Source organism: Phoxinus phoxinus (genome assembly GCF_949152265.1).
Source record: "Phoxinus phoxinus genome assembly, chromosome: 3".
NCBI lineage: Eukaryota > Metazoa > Chordata > Actinopteri > Cypriniformes > Leuciscidae > Phoxinus > Phoxinus phoxinus.
This window is the reverse complement of record NC_136878.1, coordinates 21,699,312-21,725,775: the sequence shown is the minus strand read 5'-3', so window position 1 is coordinate 21,725,775 and position 26,464 is coordinate 21,699,312. Positions and strand designations below refer to the sequence as shown.

General features: G+C 40.1%; 1 protein-coding gene across 1 annotated transcript; it reads right to left on the bottom strand.

The window, feature by feature from the left end:
* Positions 1-9,406: 9,406 nt before the first annotated feature.
* enc1 (ectodermal-neural cortex 1) lies at positions 9,407-22,391 on the bottom strand. Its single transcript, XM_079608696.1, has 4 exons — positions 21,656-22,391; positions 20,163-20,462; positions 18,108-19,632; positions 9,407-13,037 (listed from the first exon to the last, which is right to left on the bottom strand). Exons 2-3 carry the CDS (start codon positions 20,454-20,456, stop codon positions 18,151-18,153), a joined length of 1,776 nt encoding a protein of 591 aa, XP_079464822.1. The 5' UTR covers positions 20,457-20,462; positions 21,656-22,391; the 3' UTR covers positions 9,407-13,037; positions 18,108-18,150.
* Between the last annotated feature and the right edge of the window lie 4,073 nt (positions 22,392-26,464).

Here is a 26,464-nt window from a genome sequence, read left to right as displayed (position 1 = left end):
AAGATCCCCAGTACTGTTTCTTGAGCACCGTGGTGGAGGAGAATATAAAGTGTGCTGTATAGAAAGGCTACAAGGTGAAGTGTCAGAGGAAATTTCCCCAAAAATGTTACAATTCCAAACAGCTATTGGAATTCCTATGATACTTTACTAATTACAAACTCTCCAGGTTCCTCCTCTCACCCAAACACACGCTCACACACACTCCATCTGCTCGCGTGCTGTCTAATTAGGGAGCAGCTCATTTAACTGATGAAAGGGAAGGCGGACCCCAAACGGCAGACCGCAAGCCCAGTGAAGAATCCAATGCCTCTGGTGTTTTACCCTATTAACAACACAAACTGGTGCCTCAGAGGCTGCCTTTGGGTATTTGTGTGCTTTTATGCTGCCTCGTTAATGCTGGCTATCCTAACTTCATACGTCATTGACCGATTCGACCCCTTATGATTAATGACACGGTCTCTTATTAGTGGGGTTTTTATTGAGGGGTGTTAAAAGAAACTGTTGATTTGGTCTCTTTCTCTGTTCATCCTACACATCATGCACACACACACACACGCACGCACACACGCACACGCACGCGCACACACACACACACACACACACACACACACACACACGCACACGCACACGCACACAATGATTGCGTATTGCAAATGTTTCATCTTTGCATCTTGTTCTAGCAACATAATGGCATGGAAATTTGAACTTTTAGTGAACCTCATACAGTATGCCTATATGCAAAGAGGATTATTTTCTTTGTCAAATATAATGTAAAATTAAAATGGCCAATTAGTGTTTCCTTAAAGACATGACAAAAATGAATCTGTTCTATATAGTGCAACACATCTATTTCACAAGTTCACTGGTTCATATTATCCAAGCGTGAGATATGGTAAATTCATTTGCCATTACGTTCTAAAATTCCCCCTTTGGACTACAGGAAAAAAAAAATAGAAATAGATTAATTAAAAATAATAATAATAATAAAAATAAATAATAATAACAGTAATGTATACAAACACATATAATAATACATTTAGCAAGGATATAATAAATGTATCAAAAGTAACAGTAAATATATAAAAAAATGTTGGTAAATATTTCTATTTGACATAGGCTAAATGCTGTTCTTTTGAACCTTCTTTTTTTAAAGAATCCTATACTTTTTTTTACTGTTTTACTGTACTTTCATCACTTTGTTTTCTCATTTTTGCTATATCTCTTCATAAATTCTTTACTGCAAAAACGGATCAGAGTGAAAATGAAAGGTATTGATTAAAATTGTAAAAAGTAGATACAAATCAATGACTGTGGTATAAGTCATTAATGAACAGTTTTACCAGATTATGTCATGTACGTCAAGTGCACACCCCTTTCTTAACTAAGCATTAGGCAAGTATTTAATGTTAAATTAATCAAAGCAACAGAGCAAACAGTCAATATATGTCCGGGTCAGGGCAGGCTGATATTGACAACATCCCTCCCTCAGTAATTACTTTTCCAGTTCGTTAAAGACGAACGTCTTTAACGAGAATGGCAGAGACTGATAAGAGTGGAGCCACTCGCGGCAGCTGAAGCATGAGCATTCTGTCCTTTAATTAAAGGTCAATAAACCTGATATATTTCTCTTTTCTTTATTTCAGTTTGAGCCTGAGTGGAGATTCACTAGTCCATGCTGCTGCAGTGCAGGGTGTCCATCAATGATTCAGACTGATCAGTGAAGCACACTCCTCAAGTCTGTTGTTTTAAATGAGGTTTTCTTGTTATGACAGCCCGTCTGTCTCAGAGTTTCTCCAGCATTTTCAACAGCTCTGGGATTAATGAGAGAAGACGGGTTTAGAGAGACTGCACTAACTCCCCCACCCCACAGAAAATGAGAGATTACCGTAACAGCTTCTTTGGCACTGAAAAACAGCATCAAATCTGTGTGTGTCGCTGTGGTTTTGGGCCTGGCTGTGTTTTCAAAGCTGATGAATAGCACACTGTACAAAATAATGACATTTAACAACGTTTTACCGGTGTTTATCGCAATCAAAGAATCACAGCCGACCTTTACCATGCAGGTGCTGGAGTTAATGGAGAGGGTGACAGTGTGTTTTGATATGTAATGAGCTGTTTCAAGTTCATGATAGAGGTTCAAATGAGATGGCAATAACAGGGTGTAAAAAGAAAAATGTGCACTTACAAAGAGTTGAATTCCAGAAGCAAGGTTATTATACAATGGTATTATAGAATTAAAATGTAATTTGAATTAAATTGCAATTGTATGTGCTAGCTACATCACTCAATAACACATTAAAAAATCATCCCTACAGTAATTTTTTTTTTTTTGCTAGAGTCGCAGGATAATTATGACAGCGGCTGGTAGGTAATCCATACCGAATGATGGAGATATGCAAAAGAGAGGGGGGTAAAGCCATTGAGATGTTATTCAACTCTGCCAGGCCTCGTAATACTGATCCAAAGAGTGCAGCCAGGATTTGGAGGAGAAGAGGAGAGAGGGAACAGGCTTGGACGATTCCAGTCTTTTGTGTGTGGTCTCAATCACAAGCCCCTTGAGACCCACCCCTCCTCTGCTGCCTTCTCTCCATCCAGCGCTCTGTTTACACGGTCACTTTCTTTTCCCTCTCTTCCTCTTCTTATTTAATGTGCTACAGGTGGGCCTGATCACAAACAGGCACTACTGAGGGCAGCTAACCTTCTTGGAGGTCAATATATGGGCCATTATGTGTGTGTTTATTTTTGTGTGTGGTGTCAGAGTTTATTTGGGAATATATTTTTCTTTTAACCCTGACTGAAACCAAAAACATGATGGACAATATGACACATCATAGGAACTGCTGATTTTGGTACTGAACCTGGATTAAGGATTAGTTCACCCAATAATGAGTCACATACTCACCTACTCACCTTATTGTTTTTGAATCATGTAGGCTATTATGTATTTATTTTCAGAAAGTTACTTCTAAAAGTAATGTTTTACAATTGTGTTACTCCCAAAAAAAGTACTTTTTATGGAAAGTAATGTTACATTACTTTTGCATTACTTTTTCCTGTTTGTTTTTTAATAACAAAAACACAAATGTTCTACTTTTGTTAAATGTAAAGGCCCTTTCACACCAAAAGTGAAATAATGTGGAAGATGCAGGAGAAGAAAGATCAGTAATATAAACACACTTATTAGTGTGGCTGAATTGGATCATCGAAGGTCATATGCAAAGATATTGGCTAGTAAAGTAAAATAATAAAATAATTAATACATTTGTGTAATTTACCATATTTAATTATTGTATGTTTAGGCTATGTAATATTTCTGAGTTTCCATTTCACTGTTTTTATCCATGATGAGGAACACTGCATTTGTGCAAGTGAGTCGAGTAATTGTAGCCTGGTTCTACCAGACTCTCGTACATTTCATTTGTACAGAGAGTCTGGCCTCTCTCCATTGACAAGCGTTAACTTCCTTGAATGCGGGTACTCTGTTGAAGTTTAAAACTATTGGATCTGCCCAGAGTCACTCTAGATCTGCCAAAACCAATCGCTAATGTTTTGTCGTGACGTATGACGACTCAAACTAGCGCACAACCTCAACGTCATCGTTCTCAGCCACTCCCTCTGTTCGCTGATTGGACCGGTAAAAAATTGACTGGAGAAAACCCAAGAATATAGCACAATCCCAGACATAGTTCTGAAGGAAAATGAAAATTGAGCGGAAGTACATAGGAGGGCGGAGCCAGGCTAGAGTAATTTAAATGCACATTTAGTCTAGAACTACAATAACCATCATGTTCACACAGCGCACACAACACCTCTGCACCTTAACTAACAATTTCTCTCACCATGGGGACGACTTGAGTGTGTTTTTGGAGGGCCTTGCTTTACAGTGGTTTGCCTCATACTTAAAGGTGCATTGTGTAATATTTAGGAGAATATATTGACAGTAATGCAATATCATATACATAACTATGGTTTTAGTGGTGTATAAAGACCTTACATAATAAACATGTTTTTATTACCTTAGATTGAGCCATTTCTATCTACAAACACCGCGGGTCAAAATAACCATTTTGACGCCGACATGTTTCTACAGTAGCCCAAAAGGAGAAACTACAACAGAGCGCGTTTCGTCACTATGTTGTTCTTCGTGCAAAGAAGCTAGCTAAAGTCAGCGAATAAAACACTGACACAATGATGAACAAGTAGCAAAAACATATTGTTTTACTGAATAATTAAGTAAACAATTACTTTCTTCATCTTTTAAAGAAACCTCATTGCTTAACTGGCTACTCTCTGCTGTCTCAGACGACTACATCTTTTCCAGTCAGCCACCGTAACTTCTGTTGGTTGAAATTCACAACCTCACCACTAGATCCTGTCCGATTTTAGGGAAAAATCGGGTCCATCGGAGACATCCAATATATTTCTTAGGCATGCCGAAAGAACCCAACAGACACAGTGTAATCACCAAGGGAAAATCTCAGAGTAAAACTGGGAGTTGTGAAAAATATACACCGGTGTTTTGCCAGATGAGAAGTGTATCTATGCATCATCTTTTTACTCTTTTAATTCATTTTATAACAATCATATATCTCTTTTAATTCCTTTTTATAACTGTTTTAATTTTCTTTGCTTTTATTTTGTGATCATTGTTATTCCATTTTTTATAAAACACTTTGAATTGCCATAGTGTATGAAATGTGCCATATAAATAAACTTGCCTTGCCTAGATGCCTCAAAAAATGACACAGAGCACTTTTAAAGGGGAGGACCTTCTTTGTAATTATCAGGTCATTCACTTCACCCTCTGCACCAATCCATTGTGGTGTTGTTCTACAGGGATCCATTCTTGGCCCTCTTTTGTTTTCCCTCTACATGGTACCTTTAGGCTCAATATTCCAGAAATATAAATATAAATTATCACTGTTACGCTGACGAGTGACAACCTCCATATATCTTCCAATCAAACCAGGAAATTACTTTTCATTAGATAATCTCTTCACATGCCTGGATGAAGTCAAGAAGACCTGGATGACAAATACTCACTGCAACTGAATGCAAATAAAACCGAAGTGCTTCTATTGGGTCCTGCTGCTACCAACAATTCCATTAAAACAGTTAGGTTCCTTAAATTACAGCCTACACAATCATGCAAACAAATATTGGAGTCTGTTTTGATCCTCTTCTCCAATTTGACAAGCATGTAAATGCAGTTGTAAAGAGTAGCTTTTTTCAACTCCGATCTATAACTAAAGTGAAAAACTTTCTTTCTAGTAAAGACCTTGAAATTGTGATTCCTGCGCTAATTTCCTCTCAATTGGATTACTGTAACTCTCTGTATGTTGGCCTACCTCAAACTACACTGTCTCGGTTACAGATGGTTCAAAATTCAGCAGCCAGATTGTTAACAGGAACTAAGAAAAGGGATCATATCTCCCCTGTTCTTGCCTTCATTGCACTGGTACCAATACAATTTTTAGTCGATTTGAAGAGCCTTCTTTTCGCATACAAGGCACTTGTGCCAAAAGGTGACTTTTTCTGTAGTCGCCCCAAAGCTCTGGAAAAGTTTACCTTTAAACTTCAGGGCCTGTCCATCACTGTAAACTTTTAAATCCAGTTTAAATACCTTTTTTTTACTCTCTTGCATTCGATTGATGTTGTGTATGTAATTTAAATTAGTTGGTGTTCTACGTTATGTAGCCTATGTATAGTATACATTGAATGATTTTGATACTCCATTTCTGCTTTTTTTCTCTTCACCTTTTCTCTTTATTTTTATTGATTTATTTGATTGTATTGTAACATAAAGCACTTTGGATCAACTATGGTTGTGTTAAAAACTTGACTTGGCACCACTTATTTTAAAAAGTAACAGCTATTTTGTTGTAAATTTAAAAGAAACATGTTATGGTACTTTACTAGGTAATTGACAAAAAAAAACGTTACTTTACTAGTTTTCTGAAAAAGTAACCGATTATGTAACTCCCGTTACTGCGCTACCCCGACACTTTTTGCTGGTGTCACCAGCACTGCACTCACATCACGAGACTGACGAATGATGACATAACTTTCGTTTCCTTACAGCAGTTTTATGCTCAAGGAAAATTGCCACATATTAGCACTGTAGCCAACACATGATATATTATAAACACAGTGACCAACAACGACGATATGACAAGACTTCAACAAAAATCGCGAAAATGGTGCGTAATACTAGCCTGCCAATCAGAACAGATCTCTGTCACATACACAGCCAACTGCAGCAGCGTAAAGCTAAAAACATAGGCCTACCTTTCGTATCTTCATCGTCGTGATTCCACAGTGGACATGTTTGGATTGTCTTTGTGTAACGTGAGAGATTAGGCCTACTCTTAAAATAACCGAAAATTTTATTTTGAATATCATAAACTTCCAGAATCCACAGACAATCTATCTCCCCGTCCGTGTTTGATGTTTAATCACGTAAAGCGGTGTTTCTGTCCACTTCGGTGTGGGCGTGGCTACCTGTCGTGATGCCACATACATATACAAAAATAAAAAGGTCTTATATTAGCGGTTAAAGCGGTTTGCGATTGTCTTTTCTTTCATATTGTGACATATCCGAGTGAAATTGTTTTTCGAACAAGAAAAATGTAGAGTGTGCTACAGAACACAGGTTTATGGATGGCCAAACATTAGGCCTAACATTTAATCCAGAAAAGTATAACTAGTAGCCTAAATAAGTAGGCTAAATGAATAAAAAACCGAACGATAAAGAGGAAATAAAAATTAGCTAATAATGCTTATAGTCCTCACAAAAAAATACACAAAAACACCAAAGTGTGAGCAGAGTTTTAGTAGCTTTTTTTTGTAACAGGAATAAATATTTAATGTAAATCTGAATATCTCCTTGAAAGTGAGAAAAATGAGGGAAACATTTATAATCTTATGTTTTTTGCAAAATTATTAAATTACAAAGAAAATAAAATTTTTCATATTGCCTCTCAAAAGTGGAAAAACCCAACCTTAAAACAAAAATCGTAAAGTCTTTAGTCATGAAATTTACAATGAGCTGGCAAATATCTTGCCAGAGTTTTCTTGAATGATCATAATACCAAAAAAAAAAAGATGCAAGAGAGTTTCTGGTTGTGAATCGCAGAAAGTACAATTCACACAGGCTACTCAATTAAAAATTTTACACAATAAAGGTTTTAACAGGATAATACAGATGAATACGTTTAAAATACGTCTTTACCAATAGATACCTTATTGTCTTCTTCCACAAAATATTGACCACTAACCTGTTCTATCTTGAAACGACATGAGGAGTGGAGACAAGAGGTATTTCAGAACTTATAACATTTAAAGAGGTTGTCCAGACCTCACGCCAAGACACCTTCAGAGAAAAGTGCAAGTAGGAGAGGAATTTATTTTGATAAAAAAATAATGATGATCACAGATAAATCATTTAAATTAAATGCTGCAATATTTCACATTCCAAAAAGAAAAAGAAAAAAATAATTGTCCATTTTGATTTCATTGTGACTACAAACAAGCAAGAAGTTAATGCAAATGACCCTTTTCACATTTCCGGAAGTTGTCATAGTTGGCTAAACTTCTATAGTGGTGAATGAGAGAATACATTAAATATTTTTTGTGTTCCAATTTGCTCAAGGTCCATTATGGAGGTGCTTTTCGGGTTAGGAAGGTTATGAAAATGAGTTACAAACGATTATAGAAATATATTGAAGTTATGACAGAATTTTTTACATATATTATATGATTTGTTTTGTTCAGAAAGTATGCAGCTTCTGTAGTTTCAGGGGTTGTGTTCACTGTTCAGCTCATAAAACTACCAAAATCACATGGAAGGATGTTTTATTAACAAAGTTCGGGAGGAACACGTTCAAATGTTCTATCCAATCAGCACAAGAGGAGGCCTATACTGTGTATACTCACCATATGTTCCTAGACAGTTTTCAGCATGACTCCATCACCCCTTCTCCTCACACTCTCCTGGTAGTATCCTAACCAGAGATACAGGGGGAGTACTCGGAGCCCTCTCCTTGGACAGCACGCCAAATACGCATATTTACTGATTTTTCTGATTATTACTCGTAAAATGATAAAGGGTGAAAGACGTGCCACGAGCGTTGGTAATTAGAGAATGCCATGAGAGAAAGAGATGCTTGTTTTGCTATTATTTTGCTATTTTTATTACAGCCATTGGCTGAATAACAGGGTGCTCTGCACCTGATTGATGATTGGATCTGATTTCACACAGAGCCTATTATTGGCCAAGAGACAGTGACATCTCAAGGAGGCTCTTACTATGGCAGAAAACACAGAGCATGTGCCAGCTCACTGGAACTGACTGACATGTTGCCTGGCAACAGGAACTTGAGGGACATCATATCACATGACTGTGTTGATTGTGTTTATATATATGTATGCAGATATGTAATTGGGTTTCAAACTATATTGATTGGAGGAAATTACCATGACATTACACAATCCATATCTCCAATGTAAGCATTAATATTTATTATCTTAAGTCGACATGTTATCACAGAGATATATTGTAATCACTTGGGTTATATGAGCCTGTGAGAAGTGTGAATATGATGTCTTTCTAAGGGTGGATTATTAAGCACATCCTTATCTTGCCATAGTGTGCTTGGGTATGTGTCAGGAGCCTGTAAAACGGGTCTTACTTTAACCTGCTGAAAGGGAGTCACTTTATCACAGGAATGTAAACACTTTTGTCCTCAGGAAGAGCAGGTTTGTGACGTGTGTCACCGTGTGTGTCTGTTTACTCATGGTAGATCTTACGCTAGGCAGGATGCAGAATATTATCGTTATGGTTAAAAATAGACTGTGGTCATTTGATATTCATTATGGAAAAAAAGGAACAAGGTAAAAGGATGATAAATAAATGTAGGAGGCACTTCCACAAAAAATGGCAAGAGGACAGGAAAAGAAGGCCTGTGGTGGAGGAGGTCTTTTTAAATTTTCATGCTTCACATCAGCTGCCAGAGTTGCAGATAATGGTCAGGGTTGCCATAGCAACCCTAGAATAAAAGGGAAAGTATCTTATGGGTCACGTATGGCTGTTACTTCCTGTCTTGTAGACAGACACAGACACACACACATACACACACACATAGACACACAGATCTCAGCTTTTTCTGTACATTTATAGGGGCCCTTAATAAACACACACCCATTTAACACTTCGTACAGACAAGTGCTGGTTGCCATATATAACTAGCCAGATATGTGAGAAATATTTTTAACAAATAAGCCATGCTGGAATTAAAAGCTTTATTTCTCTGCATAAAAGAATGGAAAACTTACTTCAGAAAGCATATACTAAAGTTTTTTTTTTTCTGCTAGTTATGAAAACCTGAATAATGCAATACTCTTTTATCAAGAGGAAAAACTCTTATCTTTATTTAGCCATGAATTTCACATTGTGAAAAAATCACTTGTACAAAATAATGTTATAACCGCAGTGGTTGAGATAAAATAACAATACAATTATATAACACAACATATAGAAATGAAAAGAAAATAACGCCCACAAAAACAAGAGTACAGGCCAACATTGACAATGTTTTAGCAATGCGTCTGTTTGTGAAGGCATACAGCGTTTAAGAGTTCTCAATGCACACAGGCTTATGAGTCACTTCCGAATCAATCTTTCACTTGAACAGGAGGACGGGGGAAGAAGGGAGGGCAAAGAGGTAAGAGGGAGAGAAAGGAGAAAAAACAAAACACTAGACTATTACCAGTTCAAATGGAGAGGGGAGCAATGATTGTTGACCATTGCTGTGGCAACTGTGCTATGTCAGGGGGGCAGAACAGGATTTTCTGATTGGCTGGAGGTCAGAGTGTGCAGTGTTCTGTGAAAAGGTATTTTGGATGGGGGAGGCGGGGGGTGTAAAGACCCTAAAGGCCAAAGGGAACTTTTTAAGAAAGAATTTCCTGGAGGAGATGAGAGGGTTTATGGGAGGAACATGAACCCCTTGCTACCATTTTCTCTCTCTCAGGGATTTCAATTCAATTTTGACACTGTGCAATTGAACGACATAAAATGTTATATTCCATTAATATAAAGCATGTAGAACAGCTATAGCATAGCAAACTGCCAGTGTTGTTATTCAACCCAAAAGTCACAATGTAGCTCCACAGTGAAGATTGAAACGGATCATCTCTACAGGCAGTGCGTTTGGCATCGACATGAAAGCACTATGGTCTGTGCCCTTCTGTAGACATTGCTTTTATTCATTTTGAGACATTTGGGATCTAGCTTTATCATTACACCATTGTGGTCATCATCATTAAATTTGGCTGATTCAAAATAATAACTTTTTTATGCCACAGACTGTAGCAACTAACAACCACTCTTAAAAATAAAATTCTTTGACAACTAGGATTTTGTGACCATTTTAACACCAATTGAACCGTTTCAATGCACAAAAGGTTCTTTGGTTATATTTTTTAAATGTTCTTCACACTAACACTGTCTACACAGGGCACTGCGTCACAACAGCTTGAGTCCGTCTACACTGACTGCGCCAAAGCGAAAGTTCTGAATCCATTCGTACGGTTGTTGGAAGTAGTGCACGGAGTATGTTCAGAAATAGAACGAGGCATTGGTTTACTGTCTGTGTCGCATCACATCCAGGTTAGACAGTCTCTCTTATTACAATGGGCTCTTTTTGCTTTTATCGAGTTGCGCCACTCACGTCCAGTGTAGACATGGTGTAAGAAAAAAAATATTCTTTGAAAAGTTCTTAGGGGAACCCAAAACATTTCTTCTATAGCATTACGTTTACTTTTAAGAGTGATCCAGGAAGGTGTCTGTGACATATTCCTAATCCAATCATAATGTTCACAGCACTGAACTGTAAGGATCAGTCAAAGTTACGACGTTCTTGTGACAGTTCCAGCTGTTCTTAGAGCAGCTGCATACGTCACATTCCCCAGATAGCTCTACACGAACCTTGCAGCCCACAGAGACCCTGGGTCAGCCTGAGCTCCAGTCCTGAGAGAGGCAGGGGAACAGAGGCTGCATACTGGAACGAGTTTGGCATGGGGTCACTAGTAGGCACTGGTCGAAAGCACTTGATAAACTATGCTGATGTTTTAGTAGATGAAACTTAAAGGTGGTTTGAGGTCCGATTATTCTGTGTAAAACAGAAGTTGATGCAGGTCAGTAAACCATTACAACCAGGTGGTGACCAGTTTTCAATTAAATAATTTAAATAATCTGGATTGTTCACCCAAAAATGACAATTCTGAATCTGAGGGTGAGTACATGACAATTTTCATTTTTGAGTGAACTGCTTACCCAGTTTGAAGAATTTTCCTTGCCTTCCCCTAATCTCTCAAAACCACTTTCCCACTCCCCCATCTGCTGACCTGCCCACTTGCACCCAGGGTAATCTGAGGCTGTGACATCATTCAGCCCATTCTTATCCTGTCAAAGACCTTTGACCCCCAAGCCTCACTGTTTTTGATCAGATGAGCAAGAGGCTCAAGCGTTCGCTGACCACTACAAATTCCACCTGCTCAGTCAAAATTACCTTACGTAAATGTGCAAAAAAGCAGCAGGTACACAGAGCATTTTGGGCCATGCGTGGGACAAAAACCTGTTAACTTCTATACATCCAAACATGTACAGTATGCAAGCCAAAAAAAAAGAAAAAGAAAATTACAATAAATAAAAAAGAAAAAATTAATACACAATGAAAAACAAAAAGCTTAAAAAACCCTCATAAATTAAGACTATTAATAGACACTGAAATATTTTTAAGCCAGACAGCCAGTTTCTTGCACTTTTCTCGTTATAGTCCTTTTTCTTTTACAGTTTAGTTGTTGTTGCCATAGAGACTGCATTCCCTCACAGGGTGACGAAATGGCTCTCACATCTTCGCTCTCTCCTTCTGTCGTTCACGTTTACCGTGACTGTATGTGCTTAGAATAGTACAGGCAAAAACAGTGAAGCAGAAGTGTCTCGCACAATTTGAGTTTAGTGCAGGAGAATCTTGAAATTCGAGTCGGTCAGTGATCAGAAGCTTGGCGGTTTCTTAGAGGGCATGCTTACGCTGTTTGTCGCGTGTTTATTTTGGAGGGGGTGGGAGTATGATCGGGTGTTGAGAGGGGTCAGATGGACTCTCGTTCAGACTAACATGCTGGGACATGCCTCTTCCGCACTCAGTCACATACGCACAGCTGGCGCGTGTACCTTGGGACACACTGTGCCCATGTCTATTTTCACACCAGGCTGCTAAGGTTTGTTCAACAGGAACAGTTCAGCATCAGTCTGTCCTCCTTGTACAGGCGTGTGAAGGACAAATACGTAAAAAAAGGCTCTCATGTTTCCTTCTGTCCTTTTTATTCTTTAAACCAGCAAAATATTACGTTTATCAGTACATTACGAGCCCGCCTCAGTCTCTCTCCTTTTGAGCAAGGTCTATTTTTTAACATCACCATGGGAGAAGAAAAGGTATATACATATCAGGATGTGAGGTACTTTTCCTGGAGTATCTTAACATCTCCAATCATGCGTTGAGACTCCTGTTGATCTTCCCAATCAAAAGCTTCCACTCATCCTTCATGCAGTATAGAAATTAAGACAGGCATACGGGTCTATTTTAGCTTGCATGGCATCAGCATTGTACAAAAAAAAAAAAAAAAAAACGGTCAGAGTACACGAACGTGGGGGGACGAAAGTGATGATTATGCTGGTTATGATGGAAGCAGACTGGGCTTTCAGGACGCATCGCAGTTCTTTTGGTTTTCACTGAAAAGCCCACGTTCTGATACTTCACAAAATGTTGGATACGACATCAAAACGTTCTTGAAACTTCCAAGCAGGAAGTTAAAAGATTTTGGCGAACTCGCAGCAGAAAAAAAGCTTTGTGACTGGACTTCGTGCACAATACTTAGCTCTTATGGGAGAAAGTCTTTTTGTAAAATTGCACAGGAGGGTTATAGCGTTTCTTCACAGTTGGAATCCAGTAGACAATAACAACAAGTGGACACAAGGAACTCTGTGGAAAGAAAAGACAACAAAAACATTAGAAATGTCTATTTCTATTAAGTTTTTTCTTCTTCTCTCATTATGCTACTTTTGAAAGCTAGACTAAAAAAAAACAACAACACCCATAATTTCACATTTACGGCACACATTCACACACATTTCAGAAAAGAACAACATCTCATAAACAGAATTCAGACATTGACCCTGACCATTTGTTTCTGACCGTTTCTTTTCCCCCCACAAGGAAAGGAAAGGACAGGTCAGACCCTCACACCTGTTCAGCAGCAGATACAAGCCAAAATAAATGACACACACAGAGCCCTGTACTCTTTTAAAAACTGTCTGCATTCAGTCAGATCATTGGTGGTATTAAGTTAACAAAGAAGCATTTAGGAACCTAAATCACAACTAAATGTAGTGCAACAAAAGCGTCCTCTTCTGTCTATTGTTGCACCAAATGCGTTTTTCCTCTTTGGCCTTGACTCCGCTATCGTTTTACAGCCTTAAGCTTCTACAAAGGCCAATATCTATTCTTGAGTCACGTATTCTCTTTCTCTCTCGGGGCCTCTAGGTCGAAATAAGAGAAAAATGGAGTGAAGGTGATCATTTAAAAGCAAAAGTCCCCCAGAGCATCCAAAGTCGTTAGCATGCATTCTCCCTCTCTTTTCCTCCCCAAATCCCACTTTCTTCTTTTAAGTTGTGCATAGTTCATATAAACGACAGTAAAGGACAACAGAGCCCTGCAGTTACAGAAGAAACGCTTGCCAATTAAAACACGCTCAAACAGAAGCCCAAAGAGGCTGGAAGGGGGCAAAACCAAATCCATCCCTCCATCGATCCCGGGGCCGGCTGGGTGTAGATTCTACAGAGCTGTTTTTGAAGACAAAATGTTCAATGAACCATGGCACTTCATCTAAGCAGCATGGAGCTGACGGTGAATGAACACAGCTTAGACTAATGACCTCCCTCCACTCCCACACCAGGCAAACTCAAGCCTGGCATGTGCAGATCACACACGTGCGCACGCGCATGTACATACAAGGTTCGCTTTTTACCAGGAGGATGTTTTCCATTGATGTCTGTTGGTTTTATATTGAGCTAATTATATTTTCGGTCTCTAGCCTGTACACTGTAAAAAAACAAGTTACCTTGTTGCCGTAATGTTGAGTTCGTTGTAATTAAATTTTTTAGTTAATACAATGAAGAAGAATGGTTTAATAAACAGAAACTCAAAATAGTATGTTATCTTCACACATTAGTTATCGAAGTTGATTTGACAAAAGATAAAAAGTTGTGATAACAAATCATGAAAATATTTTTTTACAGTGTACCTGTCCTTTAAATCTTTCTTTGCTGTCTCAACAAAATATTTTAAGCAGCACAACCATTTTCAACATTGATAATAATTAGAAATGTTTGTTGAGCACCAAACCAGCATATTAAAATGATTTCTGAAGGACCACATGACACTGAAGACTGGAATAATGATGCTGAAAATTCAACTTTGCCATCACAGGAATAAAATTACATCGCAAAACATTGAAATAGAAACGGTATTTTAAATTGTAATAGTATTTAAAATATTACCTTTTACAGAATTTTATCAAATGTATGCAGCCTTGATGAGACTTCTTTCAAAAAACATTTGTACTGACCCCCAACAGTAGTGTACATGCATATTGTTTTATACATGTAGCATTTACAAAAAAAAAGAGAGGGAAAATATACGCAATAAAGAGAGCAGTGTGTCTATGTACGTAGGAAAAGGGGGGATCTCTGTAACCAGATGCATTCCCATGGGAGAGAGATAGCAGGAGTTTTGAGTGTGAGAAAACATAGCCAGTCAGAGAGAACGAAAGAGCAAGACTGAAAATCTTTGTTTACCCTCCCTTATCCAGTCCTCCCCCTCTCCCCTCATCTCTGTCTTCTCTCTCCTCCCACTCCTCTGGCCAGCAGTGAGGCTCCTCATTGTTAGTAGGGAGGAAGCTTGCTTAGAACACTTCATGGTCTTTTAAATGCATTGGAATGGCTCAGTGAACAAAGGAAGGACCACCACTTTGAAATTAACTGCCCTGCCGAGGTGGGCAGCATTTCACAGGCACACAAAGTCACAGAGACTTTAAAAGCAAAGCTAAATGACCAGCACCAAAGGGTCAGGACTGGAATGAGTGTCGTTTTTCATTGGGGAGGAAGTTAAGTTGGTGTATACTTGTTTAGTCTACAGTCCTGTTTGGTTGACTGTCAGTGTTTAGGGGTTATTCTGTTCTCACTGCACCTTCCATGGCAGAGAAGAAATTACTGTATAAAATATTAATTTCATTCTACCAGGCGGAGATAAATCTTTCTATTGTTAGGTGCTTTAGTCAGAGTAAAGAAAACTGTGCTATTTTTTTTTTGTTTCGTCTCCTTTTTTCCCCACAATGTCTTTGGCTCTTTTTGAGAATGTTCTCATAAAATAAGAACAAAATTTGTGTCTATACGTTCTCTTTTCTTTCCAATGAAATACTCACAACATATAAATGAATCCAGCTTGATTTCAGTTTTGATCCCCAACTTACATCCCAATGTGAATTACAAGCACAATGACAATTAACAGAACCGAAACCATTTATGGAAAACAATAGCTATGACTCACTGAATTACCTCATCTCACGCACTTGTATAGATTGCTTAACTTCAGCGTAAAGCATGCATGAGTCAAGCCAAAAAGATTTCCGAATAAAAATCAATAACAGCGTGGGATTAAGCTGATCTCTGATCTTCCGCTACAGTTATGAATCTATTGAATGCATTTTTGTTTTGCCACACACTTTTATCAGTGTACATTGACTAAACCCATTTAAATTAAACCTGATTAAACTGGCACAGTAGATACAAGATTGCTTGCATGCATATCCATCGAATTACAGAAATACTTTTTTTTTTAGTCACATACACACCTCAGTCCGACTTAATTTTTTTGGTGTCACTGAACTAACGTACCAAGATAATGCGATTGTAGCTCTGCTTCTTCCAGCATGCACACATATTAAGGTGTGGTCACATTAGCACAATTGCGATAGACATCATACATTTCTTTTGTTTAATCTGGCGATATCTGCGTGGGGAAATCTTTTACCCTTATGCAAAATTCCTGATTGTGTGGATTCATATTGAAATGACTGGATTTCCTGCATAAATTCACCAAACAATGGTAAATGTGACACCACCTTTAAGCAGAAAGAGAGCATGATGAACAATATGCATTTAATCATGCATATATTTGATATGCATTGTGGCATGTATACTCAGACAAAGATAAAGACTCTAGCTCAACAATATAACAGTCCATTGTAAATGAACTGCATAGCTACTGAACTGTTGCTCAGACTTAATGCAAGCATGCTCCATGTTGTCAACACACTGCCCATCCAAATACCGTTACCTTCTCTGCCTTTTCTCAAAGCTCTCCCTACTTCTACATTCACCCTACCTCTCTTCCCTACTTCCTCCAACCTTAGACAAATTTTCCCCTCAGGAACAATAAAAGTCTTCTATTCTGCTTCAATTACCCTCGGTGCAACGCCCCTCACTGCATGCTCATAACTCATTCAGCCCTACCGCAAACTGCCTCCTCACAACAGAGGCACACAAACACACAGTTTTACTTTGGATCTAAATTTCACATGTGAAGATTTGCATGTGCCCACGCGCACATTAAAATTCAGGTGTAGTCTAGCATCTTTCTATGGGAGGTGCGTGAAGCTTGAATCTCCAGCTTAAAGATGAAGGCTCTGAATTCTCTCAAGCAAGGATCCCTTTTTTTTTTTTATCTCTCTCTCTCCCAGACTGGAGACTGATCAGATACAGCAGAGCCTCCGTATCAGCCAGACCAGACAGAGCACACAAACACTGCATCAGTGGGCATATCACTGCTGAGAGGTAGATACTGGAAAGCCTGATGCCCTTTTCTGATGCAGTCCTGCTGTGACCAAAGCCTGTTTTCCTGGAGGCTGAGCAAGGCCCAATGCTTAACAGCTAGATTTTTTTTATGGACTCTCAGGAGACGTGACATCTGTAGCAACCTATTATAAAACATCCATTAACGCACCAGCTTTGAAAGTTCTCGATTAAAGTGAAACGTTGAGATTAGCACACCTATATATAACCGAAGAATCTCTTCACAGAAAAAAAGGAAAACTGTGAAAAGACCATCAGACAAGAAATGAGAAAGAATTCAGAAAGCACCGGGGAGCTGATAGATAGAAATAAATATATCTGATTGCTCAAATGAGCAGAGTTGACCTGGTTGATATTCAAAGCATGCTGCCTTGCCATTCCTTTCCTCTCGGACTTCTAACAATGTCTAATTGCTCTGTCAATAGTCAATTTGCCACTGATTTTAATAAGGTTCTTTGTCAAAGTATGCACAATGCAGATCATGAGGGATAAATGAAATCCCTATAACCAAATGTAGTGTGCATATGAACAAACAAAGAGCCATGCAACCTTGTACACAAGACTTTTTCCTGTGTCAGTGTCAGTACGTTTACAAAGAGGGTAATGTGCATGCCAACCACAACAATTTGAATTAATTCAGTTGAAAATACATTTTGGGAAAATTAGCAATATTATTTTAGTATGTTTAATGAGATTCATCCAGCCCATTGTTAAGGACATTAACACTTCCTCCGAAATAGAGTTAGAGTTTCAAGGAAAACTTATCTTAAATGTATTTCAGTCCTTACAAACATAAATAGCACATATTACAATTATATACTATTTTACATAAATAAAGTTATTTTAGTCTACTGTAAAATAATAAATAATTTAACTAATTTTAAATGAAATTAGGCATCACAACTTTATTATGTACAGTATAAAACTGAATGTTTTAAATGAACATTTAAAAATGAATGGATTTTTACATTTGGTGAATATTGCATGCATTTGACAGTGTTATTCAATTTTTTGTTTTAAAAGATGAATTAATAATAGAGATAACAAATCTAATATTGCCAGATTACTGGTATTGTACCGCTACATATTGCATAAATTTTTTACAAGTCTGGTAATTTTGTTTTTAGATTGCACAACCTACCTCATAGGAACAGTAGGGTCACAGAAGGAAGTACAGGCGTGCTTCAGGCTGGGAGGTGTTTCCAGGTGCTGACGAAGGCAGTGGGGATTAAGGAATAAGGTACGGTAGTGATGCTGTTCCAGGCATCGAGCGTAGGGTCATAGCAGTCCAGGGTTTTACAGCGCTGTGTACCAAAGTAGCCACCCACCACATAAAGTTTGTTTCCAGAGGCCACCGCCTGGCAGCTCATTCGTTTCGCTGTAACATCTCCAACTTTAGTCCACTGATAAGTCTCACTGCTGAATTTGTAAGCAGAGCAAGCAGAGAATTCGGTGTCGCCCCCCATTACAAAGATCTGGTTGCCGAGAACAGCAGCTGCAGTGTAGCGCCACGGCTGCGGGCAGGACGCCGGGACTGTCCAGCGATTTTCTGAGGGATCGTAGCACTGAACTTTGGGCAGCTTGTCATGGGCCACACTCGTCCCTCCGAAGGCGAACAACTTAAGCTTTACGCTGACCACAGCTGCATTACTAACTCCTTCTCGCAGTGGTGCCACCATGCTCCACTTGTTAGCAACTGGGTCAAACTGCTCTACCTGCTTCAAGGACACAGATGGTGATGCAGGCAGACAGCCAGTGGCAGCTGTGTGACCTCCGACAACATACAGGCAGTGGCGTAACTCAGCGGAACCGTGACCGAAACGTGCTATCAGCATCGGAGCCGCTTTAGACCATTCCTCCTGTAACGTATCGTACACCCAAACGTCCTTCGACACACCGTTCTCAGAGCCCCGGCCACCTGTCACGTACACTTTACAGCCAATGGCACAGGCGCTGAACTCCTTTCGTGGGCTGGGGATGTCCGCCTTTGGAATGATCTCTTTGGCCTTCTGGTCCACCAGGTAGAGCTTGTCGCACATAAACGTGGGGCCGCCCAACAAGAAAAGGGCATGACTGGTCTTGCGGGGCCGGGCGCAAGGACTGTTGACGACGCCGTCGTTTTGCAAGATGCGCAGTTTGCAGCGGATGGCCTCATCTACCAGCTCTTTGCTTTTAGCTTGTGCGATGATGAGCTCCTCCGTAGAGACGTTCTCCATAAGGAAGATGGCAGGCAGGAGAGCCAGACGCACGGTACGGAGCAGCTCCGGAAGATGACAGTGCCTCCTCTCAAGGTCATAGTTCACCCAGTTGAGAGCTGACTCGTAGACCAGACGCTCGTCCTCGGTTTCCAGCTCTTCGTGTGCCAGCAGTTGGACCAGCATGTCCTTGGGCAGCTGGAGAAACTCCTCAGTCTTGCAGATAGCCGGGAAGTTACTGAGACACATGCTCCAGGACAGCTGGAACAGCTGGGTGCACTGGTGAGCATCCGAAAGCAGCAGCATGCCCAGGCAATTGGATGGATGGAGGTTCTTCTCCAGGAACTCAGCACAGGCATCACGAATGTCCTGAAACTCCAGCATGTCACCGGCCTCAAGGAGAGACTCTGCATTCTCCTCGTTTATTATCACTCTTGAAGAGTACGCGTAGTCCAGTAGGAGCTCCAATACCTTGACAATGCGGAGTAAAAACAAAGTTAACCTAAAAGTGATAACCTATTTTTTGCAGTCTAACTGCAATATGAATGACTTCCCATGAAAGCTTTTTTGCAAAAGCAAGCCTGATGTTCAAACCCAGAGGTTCTCCAAGGTTTCAGAACTCTCCAATCAATCATATGTTGTACCTTAGAGAAGCATACAATTTAAAGAGACCCCCCCAAATATTTGTCATTTACTCACCCTCATGCATTTCAACCTTTATAAAACGCGAAAGATGATATTTGAACAGTGTTTTAATGGTGTTGTCCAACAATGCAAGTCACCAGGGTCCAAAAAACATTGTACCCCGCTAAAAAAAGATCACCTTCAATCATCAACTTTTTTTCAAATGATCTTTTGTTCCACAGAAGAAAGCCATACAGGTTTGGAACCACATAAGGGTAGAGTAAATGATGACAGTATTTTCATTATTTTTGGGTGAACTATCACTTCAACACATTTGGACTATAAATACAATACAAATTTAAACACTACAACAATACCTCTGGATGAATGGAGTCCCTGAAGTCCACTTCACTGTCCTGACTTTCTCTCAGCCCTCCGCTAAACATTGCTTCAAAGTAGCGGCTGCAGGCGGCTAGCACAGCCCTGTGGCATGGGAAAGAGCGGCTTCCAGCGTGGAGCAGAACATCCGTGAAGAGTCTCTGCTGACGAAGAGCATTCAGGTGCATTAGCACGCTGTCTGCGTATGAGGACTTGTGGAACAGGAAGATGTTCATAGAGCCCGTGCTGGCACGAGACTTGCGGTTCTCGTGGACACAGACAGACATTTTCATTGAATCCTGAAACAAAAAAAGAGAGAGAATTCATTCCATTGACAAAACTGGCATACTGCTGGGCTTTAAACAGTGGTATTTAAACCGTTTCAGAAGTTGACTGACATTGTTTTGAACAGTGATATGATCAATATCTGCAAAGTACACAAAGAGCATGTCAAACCTCAATATGAAGGAAGAGAAAGATGATGTAATTCTGCAAACACAACATAAAAAACAACTGGAAGCCTCTCTGATGTCTAGCCGACTGGAATGTGAACAAATGCAAGGGAGTCTAATCATTACCAGGTGTTCAAAGGCGGATGGATAAGGAGGGGAAGCTGAAGGGGAAAAAAAAAACTTTCAGAAGTAAACACCGCTGCCTGAAATTTACTATGGAAAAGCGAACAAAGAGTTGAGCACCAGGCACAGAGTCAACACTAAGTGTGTCAATGTCACCGACTGCCATCTGGTCACCTATATGGTACACATTCAAATCCAATCAGTCTGAATTTCCATGTAACCGATACACGCCCCCTGGTCCCTGCCGGCTGTCAACATCCCTCCGGGGAGAATTTAATTGTGTTTCTGCTAATGTTGTGCAGAGGCAAAATGTAGTTCCGGACTGAGCTAAATACATTAAGGACACAAAAGCAATGGTGATGTATCACACCTGATACAGACCAATAATCCATTTAAATTGGCCACAGCTGTGAAGTACAAGAGCCAGAAACCCTGTGCTGACATTGGCCATTAATTATTTTGCAACACAGCACTGAAAAATAGCAATGTGAATGACTGTATACATAAAGCATAAACAACCAGTAAATAACTTACAATAAAATAAAGTGTTATACCAAGTAGACTCTATGAAAAACTGCGTTTAAAGCACCATTTATGTCTGTGCCAACAGATGTTAGTTACAGAAATCTAATTTTGAATGACAGATGATATCACTCAGACACATCACTATTTGTTTTATTATTATTATTATACATTACAACTTAAAGTATTATTATTATTATAATTTATAATAACAAAGAATAATTACTTGTTTTAATTTTGTTGATTTTCACATGTTAATATAAACAAACCCTCACCAAAACATAGCCTTATATAGTATCATAGAAGAAATGTTAAGCCAACCTATGGTGACTAAAGAATGCACGTGCATTTACAATTATGAAAATACAGACTTTTATTATTATTATTAATATTACCTGCTCAGGAGCAATGAAGACTTCAGTTCCGTCTGCCTTGGCCCTCGTACATGCCACAACGCGACAGGGACAGTCACAATACTGGCGGCGCTGCGCGCTCTGGTAACAGCGTCCGATGTCGCGTGGATAAACCACAAAATAAACAAATGAAGAGTAATTTAATCCAGGTGCTTTTAACGGAACAAATTAGCCTACAAGTATAGTTTGGTATATTGTTGCTGAGTTACATAGAAAACTATTTATTCTATGTTTGTGGCTGCGGTGCACAAATACATTTGCTCGTATCGTCATAGAGCAGCTCTCGCGTGCAGGTCTCTCTCAATAGTGAACAGCTGACGGGGTGTGAGCTTTTAGAGGAGGAAGAAAGAGAGGCGGAGCGCTACTGCTCTTTAGGAGAATGTGGGAGGAGATAGACTGCTAAACTGGCAGAGATAAGGAGATTGTTGGTGGGACTCATTAAATAAAGTAATAATAATTAGTAGGCTATCACCACGGGGGTTGTGTTTATGAAAGTATTCAAAATCATTGCACGTATTAATGCTATACATTTAGTAATAAAAAGTCATAAAGCGCCCATTTAAGAAGTGAGGTGAAAGTTATCCAAATGAATAGCAACTTAAGTGAAAATGCTGTGTATTCAAGTGAAAGGCGTTATATTGTTCAATCATCTAGAAACTGCACAAGGAGTTAAGCCTAAACTTTGTTCCTCGATAGTTAGAGATGATGCACACGTTGGTTAGAAGGTTCAGACTCCCTCCCAGAGCATAGATAGACTGTCTGCTTCAGAGCTATTATTAAATTTAATTTACGGGACAATGTCGCCCCCTGCTGAACAAAAGGCGCACTTGCATTGTCTGCATACGTGTAAATGCTCTTGCCAGATGTAGCAGGTGATTTAAGTCCTTCACATTAAATTTACATCAGGAAAGCAATTTAATGACAATTTATAGGCTGGAAAAATTTGCTACAGAGTTTTGTTAAATATGTCCACTATATTAGGCTGCATATTATATTTTTACTTATATCATTAAAATATTATAAAGTTGTTATTATAATAAAGAACGCATTATATTTCATTTAAGTTGTTATTTTTAACCTTTAATAAAAATAGCCTAGGGCTCTCTATGTTTACAGCATTAGTGATTTATTTTTTAACATGTATCTACTGTAACTAATAATACTGAATCGATATTAAATCAATACATTTTCGTTCTGGCAGTAGTGTGGTAGACCAAAGACCCTGTGGACCTAGTATGTTTCTTCTCTGAATTTACTCCTTGTGCATGCAAAAATCGTGATTGATTTGAAGAGTCATTTAGGATAAGCTGATCCCGTAGTCACCATTGGCACCAATTGTACAATGCTTTGGGGAAAATTGCAAGCCTGCAATTGGCTTAGGATTAAGCTTTGGGAAACACACTCCAGTTCTGTAGGCTATACTGAATAAAAATGCAGTCAATATTTGCTCACCCTGATGTGTTCTAATGCCTTATGCTTTCTGCTTCGTTTGAACTTACATAAAAATAATAATACATTTTCATAGCTTATATACCAAAACGTTCTTGGAACATATTTTTGTTAGGTATCCACTCTGTTGACATTTGAGGTATTAAGCTGTTGTGATGATGACTGGATGTTTTAACGTACAGGTTAATGTGAATGGGTGCTCCCTAATGAAATTATTAGTGATTAGTGTGAAGTTCATTATTTAAGGAGTGTTTCAATGTGATTCAAGAGAGGTGCGAGGGGAGTCAAAAGATTGTACTGTGTTTTAACCCTTAATAAAGAATTGTATGATGTCATTCTGGTGTACTAATCCTGAGCCCTCCAGTCCGTGTGGTTATTACACTATTTTCTTTCTTATATTACAGTGCATGTGCAAAATATACAAGGCTACTATTATCTTATACATTATAATTGCGTACTATTCGTGGAATAGCTTTTGCCAATAGCCTTCCAATTTTAACCCTTACATGCATGAATTATGATATCCTCAGTCAGGATTTTTTCCCTATGTGTTTTTATTGCTCTTAGGGCATGAACAATAAGATTAGAAAAAAAAAGAGATTTTCAGATGTCCACTTGAGTGGACAGCATGTGTTTATGGTTTAAACTGGAGAGATACTGTATTAAACATAATACAGTAACACCGCAATAGTGTGTGTATTTTACAAACCAATCAATAAAATTATATAAAATCATGTGAAAACTATAAAATATATTCAAAAAATATAAATGTGAAATATTGCAAAGGCAATTGAACTTGATAAAAGTTGATCTTCGCGTAGCTATCTTTGATATCAGAACATGAGGACGTGATTGATTCCATCAGAAATTTCTACAGCCTGTCAAGGTACAACTGTGGAAACGCTAGTTACGCATGTAACTGTGGTTCTGTGAATTCTGGATGACCGCCAGAGGCAGTGTAAACACTATGGATTATCGCAGCGCCAGCCAGATAGGTCGAGAGAATATACCAACAAAGTCACGTGGCGTGACGTATGCTGAGCCCTGGAGGTTATAGGCTACAGTAGCTCAGCACTCTACCTCGGTACGCCTTTCTCGCGCATTCCGAGTGACTGAGAACTCTGGCGGTCATCCAGAATTCACAGAACCACAGTTACATGCGTAACTAGCGTTCTGTTTCATTCTTACTGACCGCCAGAGGCAGTGTAAACACTATGGATGACACATACCAACATAGTCATGAGGAATGCCACCCACCTGATGAAATTAAGGCTGCTCCAGAAGAACCGCAGAACTAACGGCATGATGAGCAGCAACGTTGACTTTATAAAACCGGGCAAACGTGCATGGAGAAGTCCAGGTAGCAGCAGTGCAGATATCCACCAGAGAAACTCCTCTGAAAACAGCCCATGAAGATGAGATGGCCCTAGTGGAATGGCAAGTTAGTCCCCAGGGCAGTGGTCTCCCTGCTGCCTTGTAAGCCAGTGTAATGGTCTCTACTATCCAGTTCGACAACCTCTGCTTCGACACTGGAGCACCTTTCTTCGCACCACCATAGCAGACAAATAACTGGTCCGTCTGTCTAAATTGAACAGTAGAGTTCACATAATACTTCAAGGCACGAACAGGACACAAAAGTTGGGCACTTGAATCAGACCCTGAAGAAGTCTGAAAAGACGCCAGTTCAATGTGCTGATTTATGAACTGAGGAAGAAGGACCTTCGGAAGAAAAGAAGGATTGGGTCGTAGAACCACCCCGGAGTCATCCGGTAACCAACGCAAGCACGGTTCGCTAACAGACAGCGCGTGCAACTCACTGACCCGTTTCGCAGTAGCAATAGCTAACAAAAAAGAAGTCTTCAAGGACAACATTTTAACGTCAATGCCTTGCAAGGGCTCAAACTGGGGTGAACACAGGAATGCAAGCACAAGTGACAAATCCCACACAGGAAAACTAGGATTCCGAGCAGGGTTCAGACGGCGCGCGCCCTTCAGAAAACTGCAGACAAGACTGTGAGAGCCCAGCGAAGAGCCGCCAACTGGAACATGATACGCAGAAATCGCAGCAACGTATACTTTCAACGTGGAAGCTGTTTTTCCTTCCTCCAGTAAGCGTTGAAGAAAGCTTAAGATATTCGGGATGTCACATTTTGCAGGATCAAGCCCTTGTTCCTCACACCATGTAGAAAAAAGCTTCCAACGGGAAGCATAAATCTGCCGTGTGAAGAAGCCCTGGCATTAGAGATGGTGTGAATAACAGCAGGGTCACAATGCTCCAGGGAAGGATTTAGCCCAATGGCCAGACCCAAAGCTGCAGACGTGCCGGGTCCGGGTGCCAGACACTGGCCTCCAGCTGGGAGAGGAGGTCCTTCCTGGGGGGAAGCTTCCATGGATTCCCTGTCAGAAGTCTCAGCAACAAAGGAAACCATGGTCTGGCTGGCCACCGTGGTGCCACCAGCAACACTCTGTGCTTGCGCAGGGAGATCCTGTGCAACGTCTCCCATAACAGAGGGATAGGTGGAAACGCATATAGCAGGCAGTTCGGCCATTCGTGAGACAGCGCATCCTGGCCCAGGGGGCTGGACACTTCTGTTCTTGCGAACCATAATCGGCAGTGGGTGGTCATCTCTGAAGCAAAAAGATCCACCTCTGCTCTTCCAAATCGTAGCCAGATCTCCTGCACTACAACTGGATGAAGCCTCCATTCTCCTGGGTGTACTTGATCCCTGGAAAGAGCATCCGCTGTCTGGTTGCACACTCCTGGAATATGAGCTGCCCTCAGTGAAGCGAGTCGTGGCTGACACCAAGTCAGGATCTCTTGAGTCAGCTGCAGAGACCTGCGGGATCTCGTGCCGCCCTGGTGGTTCAGATGGAACACCGTTGAGGTATTGTCGGACCGAACGAGAACATGGCGGCCTGCCAGAACCGGCATGAAGTACTTTAGGGCCAAGAACACTGCTCTTAGTTCTAGCAGGTTGATATGTTCTGTGGCCTGGATCGGTGTCCAGCGCCCGCAAATACCCCTCCGATTCCACGTTGCTCCCCATCCTGTGAGGGAAGCGTCTGTCGTGACCAACTCCCGACGAGAGGGAACAACACCCAGGGGCACTCCTGCCTTCAGAAACTCTAACTGTCTCCACCGCCTCAACGCACATATGCAACGGTGAGAAATCACAACCAGTCGATGGCGATGCCTGGTGGGATCTAGCCGCAAACTGTTGTTCCATAACTGGAGTGGCCTGAGGTGGAGTAAACCCAGGGGAATCACCACTGTAGCCGCTGTTAACATCCCTATCAGTCGTAGGACCACCTCGTACTGCAAAGACACCCCCGGGCGAAAGC

Excerpts from the sequence above, each read along its gene's own strand:
- enc1 (XM_079608696.1), bottom strand. The coding sequence starts at position 20,456 with ATGAAAATGTCTGTCTGTGTCCACGAGAACCGCAAGTCTCGTGCCAGC. Across the intron at positions 19,633-20,162 it reads GGGACTCCATTCATCCAGAG|GTATTGGAGCTCCTACTGGA; the intron begins GTATTGTTGTAG and ends CGCATTGTCAAG.